The following is a 25,024-nucleotide window of genomic DNA, read 5'->3' as shown; positions in this document are numbered from 1 at the left end:
TGAAGTGCAAGTCACATCCCTTTGAAGGGTTCTATGGCTGCAAAAGGCCATGGTCATTTCAAGAGGAGAGGATGTCTGGGGGGATCCCCAGCACAAATGCACCTAATTCTCCCCAGCTGCTGATTTACAGTTTTGCTCATCTCCTGGCATCTTCTCGATTCCGGTGGCCAGGCAACATGAAGAGTTGCCAAAAACCAGTCCCAGGGTAGGGGCTGAGCTTGTGATCACCATGACTGTCATATGGTACTGAGCTATGGCTTGGTCACCTCCCTCAGCCAGAGGAGTATCAGCCAAGGGATTTTTTTAAACTTTTATTTATTTTTTTTAAGATCAGCACCCAAGAACTGCTGAACCCTCCTCAGCAGCTTTTAGAGATCCACCAAGAAAATTAGGGAAGGCCATCAACCCCAAGAGTTATACCAGGCAATCCCATCCCACTTGGAAGAGACACAAGGAGCTGAGGACGTTACGCACTGCAGCAACATATGACTATAGAGAAGCCTTTCTGCTCCTATGACTTAGGTAATGGGGAAGAAAGCCCATCTCCTTCAAGCACACATCTGGATTGCATTTGTGTAATTTCCAGCTCTGCTTCCCCAGATGGACAGATGCCTGAAACCAGCAGTGGGGTCGTCTGCTGGCGCAAGTGCCGTAGAGTCAGCTGACTGCAAAAAATGAGCCAGAAGGCTGTAAAAGGCACATTTTGCCCTGAATAGCAACGGTAGCTTCCCTGAAATTATTTTTGATGGGAGGTTAAAAAAACCACTCATGCAGCTTCTAAGCTCAAAGTAAGGCACACAGCATTCAAAACCAATCAGTAATCATGGCAGACAACTGAATGATGGCAATCTACCAACAGTAAAATTAAATTTTAACTTTCCACACAAATCCTTTCAGGCTGCATATTTATATATTTAGTAATAAAAACCATATTCATGACCATTGTCAGCTGTAAAAGTTCTATAGTAATAACAACAACACTAATGGAAACTGAAACTGGAAAAACATTGCCTGGATCAGTAGCTTCATTGCTGATGACTGTTCTAAAATGATTCTAATTTTTTTTGCAAAAGACATTAGATTAAACTCCAGAAGAGTCCTACAGACAGACTGGGGATGTGCCTGATAGAAAAAACATCCACGCTCAGATTTGAGATGTTAAATCGAAGTGGTTACATGATGATGCATCATGACCCCTAACTGGTATAGGTTTGAGGCAGCAAATCTTTTTTTTTTTAAGGACTCAAAGCATGACTGACAAAATATTTTTATATTCAACTACAATTTTCAATTACAGATTAGATTAGTGTCAAGGAGAGATATTTCATTCCAATTAAAAGGGAAAAATAGCTTTAGTGTTGGCAGAATGGACATACTGCTAGACCCCTTTATTTCTTTCATGTAGATCAGATTCAGCATCAGTCAGAAGCTTTAGTAGACACAAGCAATCCATGCTCTCACTTTTGATACCATCTTCCACAGGTACATTGTGACTGAACGTTATGAAAAACCCAGGAACCTGCTGATTGAGGCTTAATCTTGCAAAGTACCAGAATTATATTAAACTGAACAATATCCATCAATGAGCTAAAATGATACTATTTTAAGGGAAAAATGTAGAGAAAGATCTTAATAGATATTCATTTATTCTCTCTCAATCATGCAAGAAAGTTCATGACTCATGACAAGGAATGAAGGATGATGCATTTTAAAACTAAAACGTGAAACTAAATTACACTTTTAATTGGGAATTCAATTTTTCCCCATCAACTCCAAATATCAGAATACATGCTTGTCTATCATTTACCACTGAACACTGACAAGACGTCCTTTAGGAGGTGCAAACAAATGGAGAGCTCTGTCAAGTCTTTTTTTTTTTTTCCTTAACGAATTATTTAACTTTGTCTTCACAGGTTAAGAAGTAGTAGCTACGTTCTTTCAGCATCTGGTATCTCTTCCCCAAAAATGTGTTGCTGTGGCAGATCAGGCTCTACATGCACTGCAAGTACTGAATTTTGTATCAAATCCCCTTTAACTGGGTATAACACTACCACAATTTTTAAGATTTCCAGAATGCACTTGTTGCAATTCTGCCTGCTTATGTTTTTGTAACTGGCTTTTTGTGATTTGGTTACTGGCAATAACTATGACAAAGATGTTGATAATCTCAGATTGGACAGTACTTTTCCCCAAATGTAAAAAAAATAGTGTGGAAAATAGTAGAACAGTTCTAAAGCCAACTTGTAACACAAAGTCTGAGCTGAGGAGGAACTCTGTGTTAAGAGGAGGTATGAAACTTGTAGGTGTTCCCAAAAAGCCTAATGAGCTGGGTTAATCGGTAGCATTTAAACACACTTAAATCAGGAGTTCAACACCGTAGCATTGTGTCTCCAGAGGAAGAATTTGCAGACCTGAACCTCAAATAAACCTCTTTAAAATGCAAATCTCTGTGAAAAGAATTGCCGGTAATACCTTTCCTTTGTCCACAGGGTTCAGCCAGGCATCAGCACCAACCTGGATGTGGTTTTGAATGACATCCGGACCATCAGCAGGGAAACGGGACTGAATTCAATGAGTGATGTCTAAATCTCCCAAGGAATGTCATCCAGTGAGAGCTGGGCATATATGGAGCTCAGCGATGGATAAACACGTATAGCTGGCTGGGTCTTGTCATGGAGTTGCCTTCTTGAGTTTTGGCACTAAATTGCCAACCCGGGTCTGGCTTTGCTATCTAATATACTTGTTCAGAAGTGTACTTAGTGTAAATAAATACAGACTAGGATAAAATATCCCATGTCTGCGTCAATTCATTTCTCTCCCAATGACGAAACAACCCATGCATGAAGCCCAAGCTGCCCTGTCACGGCTGTGTATCGCTATTGTATAAAAGCATAATCAACACTGTATTTTAACCAAATTGGAGGCAATTAGTTCCCCTCACTCCTCAAGAATCCAAGCTGCAGATGTGCTGTCTCCCCTGCCAGAGTGAGGGACTTTAAAACTATCATAAACAAACACAGCTAATTTAAAAGAATCATTTCATCTTGAAAGGGACACATCTCTTTTTTATGCTTCTGTAAATCAAAATTGGCTCCATCGATTTTGCTGAAAGTTTCCATAAAGACACACCGTGTGTGCTAACACGAGGCAAGAGGAATTTCAACTCAGTCGAAAAAAGAGAAATCAGGAGTCCCACCCTCAGCATGGAGCTGTCTCCTAAACATATCCTGCTCTCATTTTTACCAGTCTAACTCCATGCAAATGAAGCCAGGATCTGGTCTTTCATTGTTCACGGGTTCAAGAGTCTGCCTGGAGGACTGAGACCAAAGCAACCGCAGGTTTGGGATGAGATAGCTCAGCAAACCCTGGGGAGACTTGCAGTTCACGAATACCACGTTCAGACAGAAATAAAACTTTTTATGTTGCCCTTTGTTATTAAGCAGAAGCTCCAGTTGAGCCTCGTCACCTCACTTGAAATAAAAAATTAAAAATTAAAAGGACCCATACTCATAAAATGTTTATGTTCTTATTACACTTGCTATACACACCAGAATGCTAATCATAACAACCCTAAGCAACCCTGCAGAGCGTTAGCATGCTCCTTGTTATATGGCTTTGTTAGGTAGGAGTGAAAGGGTGAATAATAATATTCACAGCCTCCCTGCAGTCACGAAAATGTAAATATTTTTTTAAAGAGCTTACAAGACAAACCTACAGTAAATTTGAAAAATGTCCCCCATAATATTTAAACTAAATCCTCCTCTTTAACCTAACAAACCTAACCTTACAACATGGCAGTTAAGTGATCCATTCATTTTATTTCAAAATCTCAGTTCTCTCTTTGTTTAAGAACCAGAGACTAGCTGACAAACAGGATGGATAATATGGTCTCTCCAGAAACATTTTTATGTGATTTAGAGTGATTAAGTCTAACATGTGGTTCTGCTGAGCCTTCAGACAACATTTGGAAAGCAGTGGGTAAAGAAGTCTTGGGCCAGTTCTCAAGCTCATTAAGATAGAGAAAACTGAAGCTCTAGAGTATTTATCAACCTGTTCTTCAAAAACAAGAGAACAGACAGTCCAGCCATTCTTGGTACAGGATCACTGACTCTAAATATGTTCCCAGTAGCAATGAAAATGAAGGAAATAAGTTATTCACTACAGCAACAGACAGCAGGACAAGAAGCAATGGTCTACAGTGGAAGGAGGATCTGGCTTTAGACACCATTAAGTGGAAGAGCAATGGAGCAGATGAGCCTGTCAAACTGCAATTTAAGTCAGATCCTTCCTGCCTATCTGCAGATTCCTCTGCAACATCGCAAGCATGTATTTGATATTCTTATCATTTTAACACTCTATAGCATGCTTTTAAGCAGTTGCTATGTTTCACCTGAGAGATGAAGACAATGAGGATGGCTGTATTTGGGATTTCTGCATTATTATTTTGGTAGTTTATCTACAGTTAGCATCTGGAGTTATATTTTACAAATGTTTGGTGGAGAAAAAAAAACACCAACCCCTTCATATACCATCAAATTGCATGAGTACAACTTTATTATTGTCACACATGGGCAGCAATATGAGTCACTGTGGCACACACTCCTTTACAGCATGATTTATAACATAATATTCCTTGTGATTCTACGTCCCTAGCAAAAAAAAATTAAATAAAACATATCAAAGAGGTTCTCCACATATCTCAACCTCAGGAATGCAGCTTTTCTAGTCATAAAGACTGGAGAGCAAGCATCTGTGTTAGCACAGCTAATTAAAGTGTAAGAAAAACCTCTTTTATATCTGACTTGTGAAGTTGATAACATGTAAGTTATAACTTGTATAAGACATGATAAACTCTGTCCTTCACAGAAAGAAATGCACTTCTAACATGACTTACTGTAAACAGATCTCAGGGTATAGCAGCTTCTAATCAGAGGCAGCTCTGTAATGGACTTGTTGAGCGGTGACATTTCCTACAACACTTGGCACATGTTGAATAATGATGCTGTTGTGGTTAAACCAGATAAGGTTCAATACTAATACAGGGAACAAAGTGTGGGGATTTTGACTGCATTAAGCCAAAATTTACAAACATGAACCTGAAATGTTTGACAGACATGGGAAGAAGAGCCATCGGGAGAACAGCGCGTTAAGTTGGGGAAAGGATCTTGGGCTTCGAGCTTTAATTTTGCTTGTTTGTGCAGTGTAAGGGAGAAAACTCACTTTAACATCACCTTTGCAGAAAATGACTCATCACTAGTCAGTTGAAAAAGAAAAGAGTCAATGGTTACAACTAATGTCCAAGAGGCCCCTTCATATCGGACACAAAGATGGAAGGATTAGCGTACAATAGCTTGGTTCCCTCCAGCTCATGGGGCTCTACCCCCCGGCGAGGAGCTGACATGAGAGGATAAGACAACTCCATTAGGAGCCCGTATCACTTCTCCGCAGCGTTCCCCACAAGCAGATGGAGCAGCTATTTAGCCAAATGCACCGTGACTCCTGCTTTATACATGAGCATCTGGGATGTTTCCTAACGTGGGGCGATGTACAATGTACTCCGATTTATCAACTGTCCCACATGCAATTAAAGATTCGGATAAATAATTTGGCAGTAAAGGCCCCTCGGCTGAACTGAAAAGCAGTAAAGCGTGAGGGGTCAAGTGTTTCCGCAGGATTTATATTTACCAAACAGAGCTGCCTGCAAAGGAATGTCTCCATTGAGCTGCGGCAGAATTAGGTCCGGGCAGGAGGAGTACGCGGAAGGTGCTAGCTGGATAGCTAGCAATTCCTTCATTTCAACTGAAACGAATTTGAATGTAATGTTAGAGTTATTAAAACAACCCTCTTTCCTGCTCTAAGAAACAAAATATATATGTAGTTAGAGCTATATAATTTCCTGCTAATACACATTTTGATCTGAGGATAATGTGCAGTATCACCATTTTTCTGTGCATTCTACAAAAGGACTCTAATACCTTAGAACCATTTAATCAACATCTTATGCAGGCAGTGAATAGATAATTGAAATATAAGTACTGTCATCCATATCCCCTTTGGGAAAGTGACACAGTAAGCATTATATCATTCCATTAGTCCATCCTTTGATGTGGGTTTTACTCTCATTAAACTATGTTTTAGCCTTAAGGTTTCTCCCACCACCACCTCTCCATGACGTGGCCATGCCAGAAAAAAAAAAAAAAAATCCTGCTGTTCAAAAGGCAAGAACTACATTTTTACAAGCAATTGTACATGTCAAAAATATAAAGCTGCCTTTTTAATTTCTTGTTTACCAAATACAGTCAATGACAGCTTCTGGAAAACACAGGGTGGGAAAAAAAAAAGGAAACCAGGAGGGTGGTGGTGGGGAAGGAATGCATTTACTTGTTTTCAAATAATAAAGCCTGAATACAAGCAGGATAAAAAATGCTTGAAAAGGCTGCCGTGGTGGTGTCTGCTTTGAATTGTGCCCTGTTTAAACAAGAGGAAAGCCTCCCACTGAAAAAAGAAACATTTTTATCATTCAAAAAGATCTCAGGGCAGTCCCTTTAAAATGAGGTATTTTCTAAACAAAATATTGGAATGTTTCCCTGCAGGGAATGAGCATCTGATCTCTTAAAAATGATTATTCTTGAAGAACTGTAGATTTATGGAGTTTTTGTTTTATTTGTTTTAACTTAAGTAGAAGGAAACCTGTCTGAAATGACCACCCAAGGGAGCAGACCAGCCAGCTAAGTAGAGGCTGATCTTTAAATGGGAACTGAAGTTGTACTGAAACCCTTGGGGAGGTTTTAAACTGCTGGCTTAAAACAGGGCTGGCTAAATGCTTAATGCAGGTTTCAGCATAAGCCGAGGACATGGATTTCCTCTCACTTACATCAGCGTAGCTCCACTAACATCAGTAGAAACATTCCTGATTTACATTAGTGTTAGCAAGCAAGGAATCAAGCTAATTACACTGAGTTATCAACAGTGATTACAGGAGGATTTTTTTTTTTTTTTTTTAAATGCACACACATTTTTTCAGCATGGACTGGTTTTGTTACACTTCCAACAGTAGGTCTGCTACAGGCAACTCAGTGGAAAACTCAGCTTTACATAGAACTAGTCTTGAGTCACAATGTGTTTTTGAACAAATAGGGAAAGTTTGACATGTTGCAATTTTCTGTCAGTTTATGAATGTCCGACGTATATATTTGCAATTATAACGACAATTCATAAATATAAGCGATCAGTGAGAAACATTATTACCTTAGGAGCTCTTTTGGGTCTGATTCTTCAAGAGTTTGGCTTATCGCTTAAACTGACCAAAGTCTACACTCCACTTAGAAATGTCAACAAGTAGGAAAAGTTTTACTGTCTCCATTAATTGCCATAACCATCAACCATGGCCGTAAGAAGCGGGAAGTTCGCATACAGAACACAGCTCCTTGTGCATTGCTAAGTGAGGAGGTTAATGGGATTCTAGGAAAAAATATTCACCAAACAACATGAAGATTTATTTCTTTTGAAGCATCCAAGGCATTATCTGTGTTGCGTCTTCTTCTGCTAAGTTAATAGACCTGAACCTCTTAAATGCGCAAGGAAAAGCAAGCTTGAGAGTGCAAATATTCTGCATAAGGAGAATATAATTAAATTCCCTAACATATTATTCTTATATTGAAGGTTTTTGAGACAAGACTGGATAAAACCCGGAGCAACCAGGTCTAACCTCAGCGCTGGCCCTGCTGTGTGCGTACAAGATTGGTCTACAGCTCTCCTGAGGTCCCCTCCAGCCTCAACCATCCTCTGATGCTGCCTGTACAAGCTTCATGGCCTGGGCGACATGAAACCTGGAGGTAAAGCGAGGGAGAAATCCCAGCCCCGCTCCCAGACAGATGCTGCAGCCACTGCTAAGACCAAAGCCAAAGGACATGGTACATAAAACAGTTGCAAGTTGCAAAATACTGCGGGAGCAGAACTGAAAGGTGTCTACATGGTCGTGAATTAGTTATTTAGAACACGCTGTTTGATGACTTTTTTTTTTTTAAGATGAAAAACTATTCCTATACAACTATTAAGTTTTTTATGAGTGCTTAGCACAGCAGATCCAGCAGTACTGTAAGTTCGTAAAAACAGCCACTTTTTAACAAGAGTGCGTGCAGTTCTGTGTAGAAGGGCAATCAAAACTGTCACTTTGTACAATATAATGGAACAGGACACTTGTCATACTCAAGGCTAAGCTCACTCAGCTACTGCAGCTAATACTAGAGATTTATTTAAATTAATCTGCAGGAAAATTAAATCCATTACCTTAAAAAGCAAGGGAATAAATCATACCCAACAGGAAACCAGGAAAAGCTGCTGCCATTTCAGTCAAATCTAAGGTTGTGTGAGCACGTGAAATTTTTCCTTGTCAATGACATAAAAACAATTCATAGCAGGAAAAATAATATCAGCTGTTGTTATAATGCAAAACGCAAATACTCTCAATGACTTTAACACTGCAGCTGAAGTATGAAGAACATCTCAAGCTGTTTGTATTTCCAAACAAGACTTGAGAGGTCAGAGGAGGGAGGAGGACATGTGGGCAGGCTGGAATGATGGATGGCGTTTAGTGGCATGCTGCGTTTGGGTCTACTCTTGTTATTTTTGCAACAGGATGTCTCTGATTACTCTCTGAATAGAGAATAAGGATGGTTACGTCTCATTGCTCAAAGGGAACATTTTTTTCAGAGCCTTACAAATTAAATAGGACATCGTAAAGCAAGCAGTCAATGAACTATCAAGTGCTGTTTGTCACAAATCTAGCAACAGTGTCGGAATATTCCCTGGGGGCATCAGCAGTGGGTTTGGGGCTGGCAACTAAGGTATATGTACTCTTGTCCCTACGTACAGCAGACCCCAGCTCTGCAGAGTCCTTCTCTGTCATTGCCTGTACGGTTTGGTCCAGGCCAAAGGATATAAAATGTATGCAGCAGGGGCACACTGAGCCTCTAAATAACTATTTCAGCCATAAAGTTGATGCAATATGGAAAGGACTTCATGAATGATGGAGGACAATTGCTTTTCCAAATCCCATCCTTCCAGAGATCTTTGCAGAACTGGCTCCTGGCTCCCACAGTGCTGCCTGGTGCGATGGTCAGGCCAAAGCTGCCTAACTCAAACACTTCTTGAGTGTCACCAGTAAGGTGATGAGACTCTGTCCGCAGCCAGACCTCAGAGGCCATGACGACATTCACACTCCACAGTGCAGCCCTGGCCACAGAGCATTTCTTTGAGAGCTACTGAGGTTCCTCACTGATGTCAAAGCAAACTGCAAGTCCTCAGCAAGTTGCAGAAAAGGCTGAGACGTGGGGACTTGGGAACCACATGAACGTGCATGCAGGGAAATAAGCACACACAAGTGTTGCCAACATGGGGGGGGGGTGTTGTTTTCTCAAAGGGAAGGCTTCAGGCAAAAAGGAAAGGGAGAAACGTTGGAAGCAAGGTCAGTTAGAAGTGACAGCTGATCTTAAACCTGAATAAACTTGGGGCTGAAGCTGCAAATGGAGGCCATAAAGTGAAACACACGGGAATAATTTCTCTACAACAGCGTAACATCTCCTAATGAGCCAGCTCCATGAATCAGCTTATCTAAAATAGAGACGCCAGCTCATCCAGGGACTGGATGACTCAGTAACACCAAGGACCTCTCACTGGGGTTTACCAGTTTGATTCTGGCGCAAGCTCAAAGCATCCAAGAACTGTCTTCATGATGTCACAACCTCTATAAAAAATGTCACTGGTCTCAGTGCAGTTTCTCAGTGGGCAGAAGTTCACATCAAAGCCACCACTGAACGCCTTTCCAAGGAGGTGCAGTGAGCCAACACGACAGAGAGTTAACAACCTTCTCGCTCTTCAAAAGGGATCTCAAGCTCAGGACTGGACCATAGAAAAACTGCTACCCATTTGTCGTGGTTTAACCCCAGCCAGCAACTAAGCACCACGCAGCCGCTCACTCACTCCCCCCCCATCCAGTGGGACGGGGGAGAAAATCAGGAAAAGAAACAAAACTCGTGGGTTGAGACAAGAACGGTTCAACAGAATATAAAAAGAAGAAACCAACAATGACAATGATAACACCAATACAGTGACAGCAGCAATGACAAAGGATTGGAATACACAAATGATGCACAGTGCAATTGCTCACCACCTGCCGATCGACGCCCAGTTAATCCCCAAGCAGCAATCCCCTCGCCCCCACTACCCCCAGTTTATATACTGGTATGGAATACTCCGTTGGCCAGTTTGGGTCAGGTGCCCTGGCTGTGTCCTGTGCCAACTTCTTGTGCCCCTCCAGCTTTCCTGCTGGCTGGGCATGAGAAGCTGAAAAATCCTTGACTTTAGACTAAACACTACTGAGCAACAACTGAAAACATCAGCGTTATCAACATTCTTCTCATACTGAACTCAAAACATAGCACTGTACCAGCTACTAGGAAGACAGTTAACTCTATCCCAGCTGAAACCAGGACACCATACTGACCGGTTCCGTAACAAGGACTATGCAAAATAAAAAAAAAGGAAGGAAAGAAAGAAAAAAAGAAGGGAAATCACAATGTATTTACAAACAGAGCAAATGAAGATGGATCGTAAAATCCTCGTTTGCACTGGATATCACAGATGTTGTAACACAGCACAATTAAGAAAGCAGCAAACATTTCGTGATATGAAGCAGCCAAAGAGAAGAATATGTCAAAACTCAAATGTCAGACAAATTTTGGGCAAGAACTCTGTACATACGCCAAGCTTTCTGGATTCCTTCCCAGAGCCAAGACACCAGTCTCTTACATACAATTTATCCATCTCTGTCTCGTCTGTTTTTGACTAGTTTTAGCATAACCATTTAAGGGTTTTATTTAATCAGCCAGGAAGGAAAGAGTTCAAGGAACACCAGGGAATATGTGGCAACATATAACAAGATTAGATCACTTGCGCTGGATTATACTCCTCTGGCACACCACAGAAGAAATAACCCCAGTCAAGGTCTGCACGTTCAATGGTCTACAGGGAACGAGACTGGCATTATTCAAGGTAAGTGACACTTTAAAGAACTTTAAATTAGCTGTTGACAGTCAGGTAGGATAGGTTGATGAGTGATTACATGAAGTCCCCAACATTACGATTTTGTGGTGAAAGCACATATGAAGGGGGGGGGGGGTAAGAAAATCCATTAAATATGGTTTTGCCAATCTGTGGTGCATTCAGATGACAGTGAAGTTTGTTTAAGTATGCTGGAATCTTATAAAACAAATTGCTTTCTCTGAATCGAAAGTTGACAGAAAGTTTCCTAGCTATATTTCTGACTCCAGAAACACTGCAAGCCATGCTAGTAGACTATGATTAAAAAAAAAATAAAAATCAATCTGCCCATCACCATTCTTCCTAACAAGTGTTCCTTCTTCCAGGGCTAAAGGACCACCTGCAAGTGGAGCAGAAGTGCAGCTCCCCTGAACTGCATGATTAAGGCTGACTTGCTGTATGTACAACAGATGCCCTCATTGCAGTGGTCCCTAAAATATGTTTTTAAATAAAATTAACTCAACTCAGGAATCTGTAATTAGCACCATCTTCGAGAACAAATCGGAACAAGTTTATTGAAGCACTCTAACTATTTACAATGAGAGTGAATTTACCCCCGAGGTTCACTTTACTATTTTGTCTCAATTTTCTTGTAATTTCATCCATCACATTTTTTTCAGTCCTCCAAAGGTGATGGATAAAACACAGAAATAAATAGGACCAACTGTTCGCAGAAGCCTAAGGGAAAACATAATTTTGTTATAAATAATCCTTGGCACAAATCATGGAAATGCAATACTAAAATTGTTTGTTGAATCATTTATGAATTGGGCCTTCAGCTTTAGTTTGCAAATAAGTTAGAGCTTTTTGTTGATGTTCTTTTTCACTTTGCTTTTTTAGCTGGAAAACAGCCTTTGAGAAACTGAACTGATATATAATCCAGAAAACAGAGTGAATGAAGGATTTTATTTTTTTTTTTTAAGGGCTTCCCTAGGCAAATGCGGGGCGTTTTTTGGGGGGGGGGGGGATTTACTTATGGATGATGATAAACTAAATGATGACAAATTTTTACTTTATTTTCATAAGAAGCCACCATTGCGAGCTTTACGCTAAACATGTAGAAAAGGCAAAGACAACATGGTGCCTTACAAAACCACTAAAAAAAATGAGTTGCAGATACCTCTGCTGGGAGATTCAAAAAAATGTTTGTGATCCAAGAGATAAATGTGACTACTAAAACCAATATACACTTTTGTGTTTGTTCTTAGATGTGAAATTTTGAAGATTTGTTGTTACAAACTAATGCAAAAGTTCAGTGGGACATAAGTCCTTGCTACCACACTGTGCATGTAGTCGTTACACGTGAAGAAATACACAACAGGAGTGGAATTCTGCTGTCTTGAGAAATTCAGTATTTTAGAGGACAGCTGATTACCCAAACTCCTCACATGAAAGTTATAAACATGAAAAAATATCGAAGAACAGAGAGCTGTATTTTGTTCTTTTTTTTTGCCTGAAATTGCTATTTTTCGTCATCTGAAGAGAGAGAGAACCTTGGAGATAGATAAAAGCAATGTGAAGACTCATTTCTCATTAACCAGAGCAGGTGTGCATAGCCTTACCTGATCTGTCCTCGCACCAGTGGTCTGTTTTTTGTCCTGTTCATATTTGAGTCAAATGGAACCTCAAAGAACTGTAATAAAAAAAAAAAAAAAAAGGAAGAATCAAAATGAAAGGATGCCGGAAAGCATGCCATGCATGGAATGTACTGTCTGCATCTGCAGGTGCTTTAATCTCTATTTTTGAAGGTTCAGAAATACAACGAAAATGGCAAACGCCTTTTACGGAGCTTTGATAGTCTGCATTAATGCTTTTGGCACCCCCTTAGAAAGAAAATCACCTGGAGGACAAAAATAGTTTGCACAAGTCCCCAAAAGTTAATCATTTGAAGTACAGTTTGATTCCAAGTTCTGTTCTCGACGGGTTTGACACAGCTTTTACATGTACACAATTATGTATACACATACATACAGCCCTGCCCCCAGTTTTACATTAATACAAACAGCCCTTGCAAATGTTGTGCTTTTGGTATTTAAAAGACAAACACTAAGTTTTTTCAAGATCATCTAACTTCTGAGAACCTATAACCCACTCCAAAATCAATCAACTCTTGTAAAATGCTACTGAAACTGCACCGAGCATCTAGTTCTAGCAGCAGGGAATGAACACACCATATGGTGTTATTTAATGTCACAACCCAATTTGACTTTAAACATCGCCTATGGGAAAATTCAGGCGGCACTATCTTCATGCTAGGAATTCCTGCAGGCTTTTGTATGATTCGTTTTATAAAGAATGTTACTGGAAAAGCTGAATGCACTTTGCCATACAGCAAACTGTAAAGCCATTTAGTTTTACGTGCGTAAAATAATAACAAAAATAATAAGCATGTATTTACTTATAGAAAGAATACTTTCTACTGACGTTATGTCTGAGGTTTTGGGGTAGGATCCCAATTATGGTGAATATGTAGGAAAAGCACCATAACAAATCATCATTTCAAACAATCAGGCTGACAGTAAGCTCAGTATAGTCAAACTACAGACAGATTTAAGGTGACTATATGATAAACGACTACACGATAAAATCTATGTTATTCCAGCAAACTAATGTAACTTTTTACACAACAAAAGACAAAATTAACAAACATCTTCATTCTGACAGTGCTGCCTTACTGGTCTTACTACCCCCTCTTGCTGGGGCTGCATTCCCAGGGCAATGCCAGCGGACTGGCACACTGGGAGCAGCGGGGACCCCACCAGAGCCCTACTGCTGCACCTGAGGGGAAAGATGCTTCATTTACAGGCACACAGAGATCACAGGAACCACCTTTCCCATCTATTACTTTGAAGTAATGACTATATAACAATTTGGGAACCTCTGCTGTCGCTCCTACGTATTGCAAGCGCGGCAGGGATCGGATACCCATGGATCATCCTGCCTAACAGTGCCCACAATATTCTCCATTTGTGGTGACATTTTTAACCTCAGGTTGAATCATCTTCCTGATGGATTTAACCATTCCCAGGAATAAGGCTATAAGAAAGTCCTGCCTGCATACGAGTGAGAGTGAGGGCGTGCATGTGCTTAAGCCCACATGCTAAAGCTATCCTGCTTAAACAAAACCTGCTAACAGTACGCTCTAAAGCCAAGAAATTTGGCAGTGCGCATCATCTTCATGTTCAGTCATGCTTGTGAGACTGTCCAAACCTGGGAAAGAAGACGACTCAGGCGGGTGGCAGGAGAGAGAGGGCAGAGGGTCAAGGAAGCAGCGGCAGAGCCGGCAAGGGGGGCTCTGGCTGGGGGACCCCAAACCTGCACTGCTTCCCTGCCAGCCAGCAGCTCTGAAACCCCCTGCAACAGTGGCTGCCTCATCCCCCTCCAGTGGCTGGCCAACACAAATCAATGGCTAATTACTGTTGTTAACTGGGGTGAAGCCTGTGCTGCATATTAAAGTCCTCAGTTTGCCCACGATAGATCCAAAACCCACCACAGTTCTGCAGGTGAGGAATCTTGCATTTGTCGATTTGCATTAAAGGCTACGGATTAAATGCTTAAAAGTTAAGAAATATAAAAGCACGGGACTTGAAATCATCAACGCGGCTTTTAATTACTAGTTCACAACCAATTCACTAAAACTTCTCGCCTCCATCTGTGTGGTGGAGCTGGCCAGGACTACGCAGCCGTAGATGGAGATGATGGTTTGCTCGCAGTAAGCCTCCATCCGGAGCAACTGGATGGAGCATCTGACCTGCTTCCAATTCCTACCAACTCTCGAAGCCTTCCAATTTTATTATCGATATTCCTGAAGCAAACTGAGGCTGCTCAGCCAAGAGTCACTCATGCAAGAGAGGAAGGGACTTCAGGAAGAAAAAGCATTAGTGTATACGTCTTTCACTTTCCCAGAGCTTTTTAGATAGGCAGCTAATAGGTTATTTCTCGTCCTCTGTTTGTTATGCCTGATCTGCAGCGGCAATGGCACTCCCAGCTACAATCAAAGCCGGTAAAGACCCTGGTTTGGAAGAAGAGCACAGAGGAGTCTGTGGGGCAGCTACAAGCCCCAGCGCACGGAGCCCCGGCAGCTCACTTCGGAGGGACAGGTCGGATCTTCATGGCTACAGCGCTGCCCTTGAAGTGTTGGATGTTTCACAAAGAACCTCTATAGGAAATGGTAACGACTACCTTCAGAGAAGGGAAAGCACCCCGTTTGGATCCGAAACCAGTGATTGCTCCTGACAGCTCAGCATTTTGCTAATGGTTTGTTTCACTGTTACATTTCAGAGACAATTATGTTAAATGAAGAAAAAATGTCATTTGACATCAGACTGGTAGAGCAACACAAGGGAAAAATTCTATAGAGCTAAAGTATTTTTTCCTGAAAATATTTTGGGTCTATGCTCAGTTTTGCTTTTTTTTTTAAAGACAGAATTTTTATTTATATTTGCAAAGTCTGACTGCTTTGAGCTTACTTCTAGTTTAAACTTGTGCACGTGAGGAGATTTGGGCTCATTTGAAAGTATTTAAGCTTACAGTTAAATGTATTCTGTGTGTGATGGATAAAATCAAAGTAATGCACAAGTTTTAAACTCACTGTGACTCAAACATAAAATGACTGAAATGAAGAAGAGTTGGACACTCAACACTTGCAAGAATTTGCATTTACACAGTTGAGTTAGTATAACCTGGCAATACCATAATCTGTGTATGAAATATTTCCATATATTTAATATAGTAGTTAACCCCTGAACAGAATATAAATTTTGAACAAGAAATTCCTCTGCTCATTTAAGTAGTCAAAAATGTCCATCTCTGTTGTATACAGACACGGTTGCTCCCAAAATTAAGATTACTGCATGACTTAAGTCTGAATTTTTTCGCTTTTTTAAATCTGACAATCTGAATAATCTGTTACTGTCAGCTGTACGCATGAAACTACATATCCAACTGAACTACAGTTAAGAAAAATCCTTTTATTTGCAATGCCCTAGATTCTTTCACTGAGCTAGTTGCTATTACATGTCAGCAAGATGCCATTTATCAAACTTTTCCCATTTTCTTCCCAGATGTTCAGCAAAATTCTCTCTCCACTTGAAATTATTTTCCCCTGATATTCTAGAAAAAATGAAAAAAATGTGCATCTCAAATATCATTCCATAGGAATGAAAGAGTGAACTCAAACATATTATCTCATGCCAGGCCAACACAGTACTGCCTGTTTTAGCAAACAGTAAATTCAGTAAGTTGAATACTGGATAAATAAATATTTTAGAAGCACTCAAGAGGCTTTTTCCTTGGGAAGTCTGAATGCATCAGTTCAGCTGGACAAGGCAGAATATTATCTGCCCCAGGTAGTTGGGAATGTAGCCATCAAAAGGACAGACAGAGGATTAAATCTACAGCATCTAAAAATCCCTGAGTGACAAAACTTGGCAAAAGCTTTCAAGACCCTAACCTAAATTTTAATCAGTATGCATGAACATTTAAAACATGATGATGGAAAAAAATAAATCAGGCCAGATAGTACTTTGTGGTTTATTTCTCTGGCAGGCTCATCAGACTCTTTGTGTAGATCTCATCTAGTTAATATACAGTAATTATATCTTAAACATTTAACAATTCTTAGATTAGCTGTCACATTACTGCTTATAGCTGTTTACAGTCTTTTTTTATTTTCCTTCAGCAGCTTCTTATTGGTTTCTGCTTTGTTCCTAAGTGAAATGTTAAAGAACATTTAATTTCTTCAAGCTACCTCCTGGAAACAGCAATGAATACAGAGGGTAGCTAATCATTCAGACCTCCTGGGGGATACATAGATTAATAATTTTATTTGGACTAAGCCAAGATTCCCATAGCATCACCTTGCAGATACAGATGGCATTATGCTACGCTGGCACTTTGACGACTAACATGCCTTTACAGGACGCCCTCTCACTCTTTCCATATCATCAGTTAAACACCGACACCACCTATTAAGTTTTCAAAGACAGTGGCCTGACTATTTGCAGTTAATTAAGCCAGCGGAGCGGATGGAAAGCCCTGAGCACGTGCTGCGTTTGCCATCCATGGTCATTCCTGCGGGAGAGATTTTAACTACTGAATTATGACGGTTCAATACCTTTACTCCTGTTCACACGAAAACATAAATAGAGTGCATTAAGAGGAACAATATGTCGTATAGTTTATCAACCAGATCACCCGTACTTAGGCTAGTAAATGTCTCTCATACACCGCTTCGGATTTAGAGTGTATCAAGCACCAGCCTGGCCCCCATCCAGGGCCAGCTCTAATCTGTGACACATGGTGGAAACAGCAGCAGCTGAAACAGGCAACCGGTCTTCCCTGTATTGACATAACATTTTACTCTAATGCTAAACACATATTTACATCAGAACCGATAATCCCGTGAGTCTAAAGACGGAGCGGAACCCTGCTATCAAAAGACAATTTAATTCAAGGCAACTCAGAGGTCTTCCCATTGCAAAACCATCCCTGCATCTGAGCAGGCTTCCATGTGCTCCTTGGCGGGAGAATTGCCCTCTGGATGTATGTATTTCTCTCTGAAGCCTCTCTGAAGAACAGTTCAGGTGAATCTACGGCACTAATGAGTGGATGAGAAGATGAGTCACCTCCTCCTGCACTGAAGTGCTGCTGGTCTCCAAAGTCCTCCGTGCCTTGCACCGCGCTGGGGAGGTGGAGACGAGCTATGGCGATGGGTGTGGGTAGTGGCTGAAGCCTCCCCTCAGCTAAAATCTCTTGCTACAGACCTAAGCAAAAGTTTTTAACACAATCCAAATAACGACCAGTACAACTGGACTCCCCACTTGAGCACTTCACTGTATGTCTACAGCCAGGGGTGAAACTGGGCTGTAGAGAGCAAGTCTTCCAAATGTTGGTCTTGTTGAAATAGATGCTTCTGAGGTTCTCTGATTTCCCCTGAGCTACCGTAAGCTCTGATCCACTTTGGTATTCTTTGGTGTTGCCAAAGAGCAAGCAGTTAACCAGAAACATCACTGAAACACACGTTGCAAACAAAAAAGGTATGTGAATCGGGGAGGAGCGGGTGGACCAAAACCAGGTGGAGAGCGCAGTGGCAGACTGGAGTCCAGATACCTGGACAATCACCTGAGGTTTCCTGGGAAGGTGACATCCAGAAAGCCGTTCCTTGCAGCTGGCCACGTGGCCTCCAAATTCATCAGGTTTTAGCACTAGCCTTTCATGTGAAGTCTCCTGATTTTCCCATGCAGTCAAAGGGAAGTTGCTATAAGCAGCACTGGGAACCCATCAGACCACGAAGAGTCGAGTTCCTTCCTTTGTGAGTGCTCTTCCCCTGTGTATTACCAAATTATTTCTACTCCTCGTGTTTTCAGTGATTTATCTTACACTGTGATAAAGTAATATATAATTACATAAAAGGAAAAGAAAAACATAACATATAATTTATGGTAAATAAGATCAAAGTCCAGATTATTATTATAGGTTTTCTTCTGGTTTCCTTTCAATCACTTTTCTATGAAAACAACAAAGAATAATTAAAGTATATTACAAAGGTCTTTTTATTCAATTGTACACAGATGTGACTAAAAAAAAAAAGTGAAGGGAAGGATTTTCAAAAGCACTCATGTACTGATCTAACACTATTCTCACTGAAGTCAATGGCAGTTTGACTTCAATGAGAGCAGAGACAGACCAACACTGAGTGATTCTGAAAATCCCACCCTAATTGTACAAACAAGGGAAGGCTTTAGAGATTGCTGGCTTGGAGATTGTATATTTGAGAATCATAAAGGGCACACAGCACCTGTTTGTCTTCAAGATATGAAAATAAAGCAAGGCAAATATTTTAAGGATTAGAAATGGCTTTTTTTTTTTTTTTTTAAAGGCAGTATCTGAAAACCCTCTGGCTCTGCAGTTCCCAGTCTAGCTATAGATCTGCTTTAATATTTTCCATTTCAAAGAGGATTCTAATTAAAAAAGAGATTGATGCAAGCCTGAACAATGTTACTTACAGATAGAGAAGGGCAGCTAAACCCCAAACTGTCATGTTCCAGCGAACTCAAGAAAGGTCTGCTAGGTAAAGCATCTGCCACAGTTTATTTATTTTTTTTTTTAAAAAGCTTCCACAAAAGACACATTCTTCATATTAGCCAGTGTTTAGAAGCCCATTGCTGCATACAGGGAAGAGAACAGGAGGTAATTGCAAAGAAAATGTTGATACTTGTCACTTCAGAAACATATTTTCAGGATGGAGAATGCAAAGACTCACAGACTTCAATTAGCACTGATTTGTCCCTTCAGAGTAACAACCGGCCGTGCAGGCTCTGCTTTTAAGTGCTCAAGAGGTGACATGTTATTTCCTTGACCACTTACAAACATGTGACTTTCTAGAGACTCCCAGAGACATCCACTGTCCCCCAAACTGAGAATTTTTAGGTTTTACATTGCACTTAGTATTTAAGTGCACTTAACCGGCAGCAGTGCCCAGAGCCACTGGCACACCTGGCTGTATTTGTTTTCAGCTCATCCAAATCCTTTTAGTGGGTCTGACCAACAAAACAAGTGCTCATTAAACTCTTGCAGCTTAGTGGCCTCTTCATCAGCATTTTGGCCAAACAATATCCTTTGGTGGTATCAGAAGTACCACTACAAGGAGCCTGAAAAGCGCACGACCATGTTAACACTCAGGAGCGTCAAAGCAACGTGGTCTTAATACACTGCTGCTCTGTCCGCAGGTCCCGTCACAACGATGAGGGGTTTGGGACGGAGGTGAGGATGATGGACGCATCCTTAAACACGACGCCTGTAACTGCTGGAGCCCATCTGGATGAACCGCTGTCACTGCAGGTGTGGATGCGCTCGTGGCATTCACCTGGGTAAAAGCAGCATGAGTGGAAGGAAAGACCCTGGGTATATGCATGCGTGTGTCCGAGCATGCTGCAGTACGCAAGGAATTAATGAAGCAGAAAAAGGTAATTAAGGACTACATGCAGTCTTCAGTTGTATGAATAACTCTGAATGAAATAATGGGGCATTTGCACCAAATTACTGTACCTACTTTACCCCTACATCCATTTTTCTTGTCTTCGTCTTTGAATCAAATTCGCTAGCATCAATGCATGAAAAAAAAAAAGCTCGCTTCATCTAATTTTTTTTCAATGCACCTGATGTCCAAGACTTGAAATCGGAGAAAAGACATAAATGTCCTGTTTTGGTAAACAGGAAACAGGTTGGGTAACCACCAATGAGCCCTGCTCTTCCCACTAAAATCATATTTTGCTAAGAAGATATTGTAACAAAAATGAAATAATAACAAAAATAAAACCAGGCCCTTATTTTTTAAGCTGTTTAATCTTGCAAACTGCTGACACTGTGAGCCTCCTAAATAGCATATTCCCGAGGCCTGAAGGAGGTCAGCCACAGCTTCAGGGGAAATGCAAGCTGGATACCGCAGACAGGCTTTCACCCTATGTGATCCACCTTGGAGAAACAGCTTTCACAGGAAGAAATACTGGTTTCTGGCCAGCTGCCAAAGACTTCAGCTAATATTAAATATTTACCACCACCAAGTCCTTTTTATTTAGCACACAATTAATGCATCCACAAAGCAAGCTCCTTACTCCAGCCCCACTTCCAGGAGGGCACTTGCCCATCAATGTATTTGGGCTCCTTGAACCAAAAGGAGCAATTTCCAAAGCGCAGGACATACTGCACTGAATGCCTTCCCATCATTTTCTTTTGGACAAGGACTTGGCTACCATTGGGTTCTTCCTTTTAATCTTAAAATGAAAATTGCTGAAAAGTATGTTTCAGGTTTGAGCCCCCAGTTAGAAAAACACCTCGTGCCTTTCCCTTGTGCTGACCCAACCAATTGCACCCACAGAAGGACCTGATCTGGCAAAAAAAAAAAATCACTGATTTTCCTCTGGATCTTTTCATTTTTTGATCTGTGACACTGGATCAGGTCACCCAGGACATGAAAACAGGAGAGGGAAAGGGTGAAGCTGTGACTCAGCTCCCACTGCTGAGCTAGTGCATCACGCACCCCAAGAGAGAAGCAGCAACACAACGTGGTGTCTCCCATTTAGGGGTTAAACTGTTAACCTCTATCCAGGCCCACGAAGAAAAGGCAATGAAGCCACATTCATCCCTATGCATCGTGTTGCCCTGGTATAATAAGGGAAAACTTAACCAACTCACGCACATTTCAACACTAGACTGTGATCACCCCAAATCCACCACCTACCCATGCAGGATGTTTGCGAGTTTTTAATGATGAATTATAAGTAGATGTCAGATGCAGAGGTACATACTTTCTGCTCTTCAGGAAATATTTTATTTCTACATATTTTAGGAACAATTATTAGAGTTGAAGAAAAATACCACCTTTATGCCTACCAAAATACACTGTGAATCACTTTGCAAAGCCATTTTCTTGAAGAGATTCCTTTGCATTAAATCATATTTGTCACCATGCCAGCATGCCATGAGTGCAACATATAATTTAAAAAACAAACAAAACTTCAAATAACAATCTCTTCGCTTAAGATAGGAATTGCACAAGGTCAGTATCTGGTTTAAGTTACTCTATGTCCTAAAATACACAAGGCCAGGTCCTCTGGACACAGTGCAGCTGCTTTGAGCAATACTGCAGATAAAATCCGATACTGAAGATGGCTTAGACAAATTCCTGTGGTGGAATAAAGTTGTTACTCAGGAACTCTTGGGGAAGTATTTCTGCTGCCCAATGCAAGTGCTTAAGTCAAGCAGGAGATCCAGAGTCAACCGGGAGACACGCATCTGCTCCAGATGGCAAGTGAGAGCAAACAGAGGCAGGAGCTTGTCTAATTGAGATGCAAAACCTTTATTTCTTTCTAGTAAATACAGAGGGATCCTGAGCTCCTGGCTTTAGCCAGGGCAGTTGTAAAAGGGGCAGGTAACAAGACAGCCCTCTAGACTATCAGCATCAGCTGCTTTTCAGTCCCCTGTGACTACTAGAGAGAGCTATAAAATAAAGCAGCCTCGCCGCTGCTCTATTCTTGCCCAGGAGATTAGAGCAAGGAAGTGGAAAGGTGAGATTTAAATCACTTCCACACGTCTCCTGGCTCCAACCCATGTGTCCAGGATCCAGGTCATTTTAATCAGCTTTTTATAATTTGTCACTCAAATGATAAGAATACTAATCCACTGCAGTGTGCTTCCTGCCAGGCACCCGAATATTAATCCATAAACTGTTCTCTTACATCACACGTAGATGTGTTCACTTTAACTGCTTATGGCTGACATGTCCTGTTAGCTATGCTTTTTTTCTTACAAGACAGACAAAGTAGCACCGTACATAAAGCAGCAGGCTTGCCTGCTTTTGGCTATGGAAAGGTTATTTATGTAGTTGCATACACATAAATTACTTATTCAAAACATCTTTTAGTTTTGGAAATAAATTAACTTTTTTACTTGAAGTTACTGGCACCTGTGAAAAATAATTTGCTTTGGTACATCTGTATTTGGCAGAAGAAAAATCTACAGCTCCTTCTGGCCAAAATATTTAAAAACAAAACAAGAACCAAAAAAACCCACAAGGAATTAAATCTGGGAACACTGTAATAGAGCCAATAAAAAAGCCTAAATGTGAACAAGGGTGTAAAGCATTTACTGACAGGCCTCAAACAGTACGATAACATTGCCCAACTGTCGCAAAACTGATCTGCTGGATTTACCCGCAGCTCAAACCTCTTAATATTAATAAAATCATTCCTCAAGAGTTATTCCTTTAAAGTATTTAAAGAGTCGGTATCAGGAAGAGTTTCAAGTCACATTTTTACATACGGCACATTTAGGGCATCTACCAGGTCTATAGGAGAGAGTTTACAAGTATCCCCTTTACAATAAAATTTAAAAACAACTTCTTCCTGTTGTTCAGATGTCTGGAAAGAGAGCAAGAAATCTCTGCAGGGGATTTCATGATTTACACTTCACTGGCAAGAGAACGGCCTCATCGCTTCACTCCACCATGTGCTCTCAGTGCCAAAAGGAGTCTAGTTTTTAATATTCTGATGAGCTTTAAATGTTAAGAGATAGTATCAAAGGCACCTTGATGAGTGCAATATTGTAACTTCATTTGTATGACAACAGTTTTGTTGGTTTGGGTTTTTTTTAAATCTTGGCAATAAAGCAAATTAAGAGAAATCACTCTCCTTTCTCCCGTCTGTACAGAACTTAACAGAAAGCTATCAATATACTAATAACATTTTTTTTCTTATTAATTTCAAAGACCACAAAGGAAAAACACATCTCTGCTGAGGAATGTAATAGTTACAAAATCTCCCAAAAGTCTACAGTTAAGACAAAATTGCAGTTCTGTGAACAGTGGGTTTCAGCCAAGGGTCCTCAGACTGCACAGAAGAGGTTTGTTAAAGAGGATCGAGAAAAGCAAGCTGCATATGTGATGTGGCAGGCCACATATGTGACATTTTCAAGGCATTCTCTTCTCCTAAAGCTACTGCAGCTCTGCTGATCAAAAGACATGGAAGAGATGCTCACAAAACTGTATGAAGTTTCTGGTCAAACCTAAGGATTTTACGCATAGTAAGTTAGTTTTGGTAAGGGATCCCTTTTCATAAAAACATGATTTTATGTAGAATGTGTAGATCTGCCAAATAAAGTAACGAGGTACAATATAATAACAGATATCCAAGGTATATTTAACCACTTAGCACCAGCTTTACAGGTAAAATCCAGTAACCACCTACTTTTCTCTTTTTTAAAAGCATAATGCACAAACTGCGACCATTAACTGAGGATGGCCATCATTATGATTATGCTCTTCTGCTAAGGGCTGGGTGACAAACCTATACACCGAAAAGTCAAGTTACAAAGACATCTCAAAGCAATAATTAGGTGTCACCTTTCCTTCCCCTTTGTTAAGAATGAAAGTGAAGCAAGAGTCTCACGATGACCCATTAGAAAGCACAAACACCCAAACCTGTTGCAGGGGCATCACATCATCCATCTTTCTAAAGCTGTCAAGAAATGTTTGTCATTCCAATTCTGCTTGCATCTCCCAAATGCTAAGATAACACGCCCATCAATCTTGGCTAGAGTTAAAAGAGGAGTTGAAAAATAAATAGTTCTGAGTCATGTTACTAAAAGGGATTCCACACACTATTAATTTTAGCTTGGAAACCAATTAAGACACCAAATCAGCATTACTTCCCCCCCTTTATAAGGTATAATGACCTATTTGCTTGCATAAATTTATTTATTTTGTGACAGTGATCCTTTCAAATGTTTTAGAAGCTCAAACAACAATAATTTGAGTCCTGGCTTCTGGCAAGAAGAAAATTTTTGCCAAAAGGAGATCGAAGATATGGACAAGACAGCATGATTCTCTCTATTTTAGAAGGCCATTCTTAAAATAAAAGAACAATAATAAGAAACATAATGACATATAAGCAAAACTTGTCCTGCATGAGCATCAATATGCTGGAATAAATTGGTGCTTTCAACTCAAAACCTGGGGCAGCCTTCAACCCAACGGCAGCTTCTTGCTCACGAGTGCCACCAGCTACGGCAGCACTTCTCTACGTCAAAGCAGTAATTGACTGATGCCAACGTGCAAAATTGCACAACCCTTCTATAAAAAGGTTATTCAAGCATAAACTCATTGCCCACCCAAAGGGCTCAATGCTCCCGCCCAGTTCCTGGCGCTCATGCAAAGGATATTACCTCTACCTAGCAGTGAACTTGCAGGAGCTTTTTAATATTGACATGGAAATGCCACTCTTGTCAGATTTGTCTTCCAGGTGCCTCAAATGTCACCTTTGTTTGCTAAGTGCTAGTCCAATATGAAGTTTTCTGAGTATCTATGGGGAAAAAAAAAAAAAAATCAACCCTGTACCTCAGTGGCCTGATTTCCCCTGGGTGCCAGTAC

At 40.6% G+C, this 25,024-nt stretch overlaps 1 protein-coding gene across 1 annotated transcript in view; it reads right to left on the bottom strand.

Annotated features, from left to right (window-relative positions):
• Positions 1-25,024, bottom strand: part of LOC104839232 (protoheme IX farnesyltransferase, mitochondrial) — a 104,898-nt gene that overhangs the window by 20,325 nt on the left and 59,549 nt on the right. The window contains exon 5 of the mRNA XM_010579429.1: positions 12,663-12,733. Coding sequence (XP_010577731.1) covers positions 12,663-12,733 — 71 coding nt within the window. The remainder of the gene's footprint in view (positions 1-12,662; positions 12,734-25,024) is intronic.

The sequence above is a fragment of the Haliaeetus leucocephalus genome, unplaced genomic scaffold (genome assembly GCF_000737465.1).
Source record: "Haliaeetus leucocephalus isolate CR32 unplaced genomic scaffold, Haliaeetus_leucocephalus-4.0 Scaffold657, whole genome shotgun sequence".
NCBI classification, from domain to species: Eukaryota; Metazoa; Chordata; class Aves; order Accipitriformes; family Accipitridae; genus Haliaeetus; species Haliaeetus leucocephalus.
The sequence above is the reverse complement of the archived record's forward strand: the minus strand, read 5'-3'. Positions and strand labels throughout refer to the sequence as shown.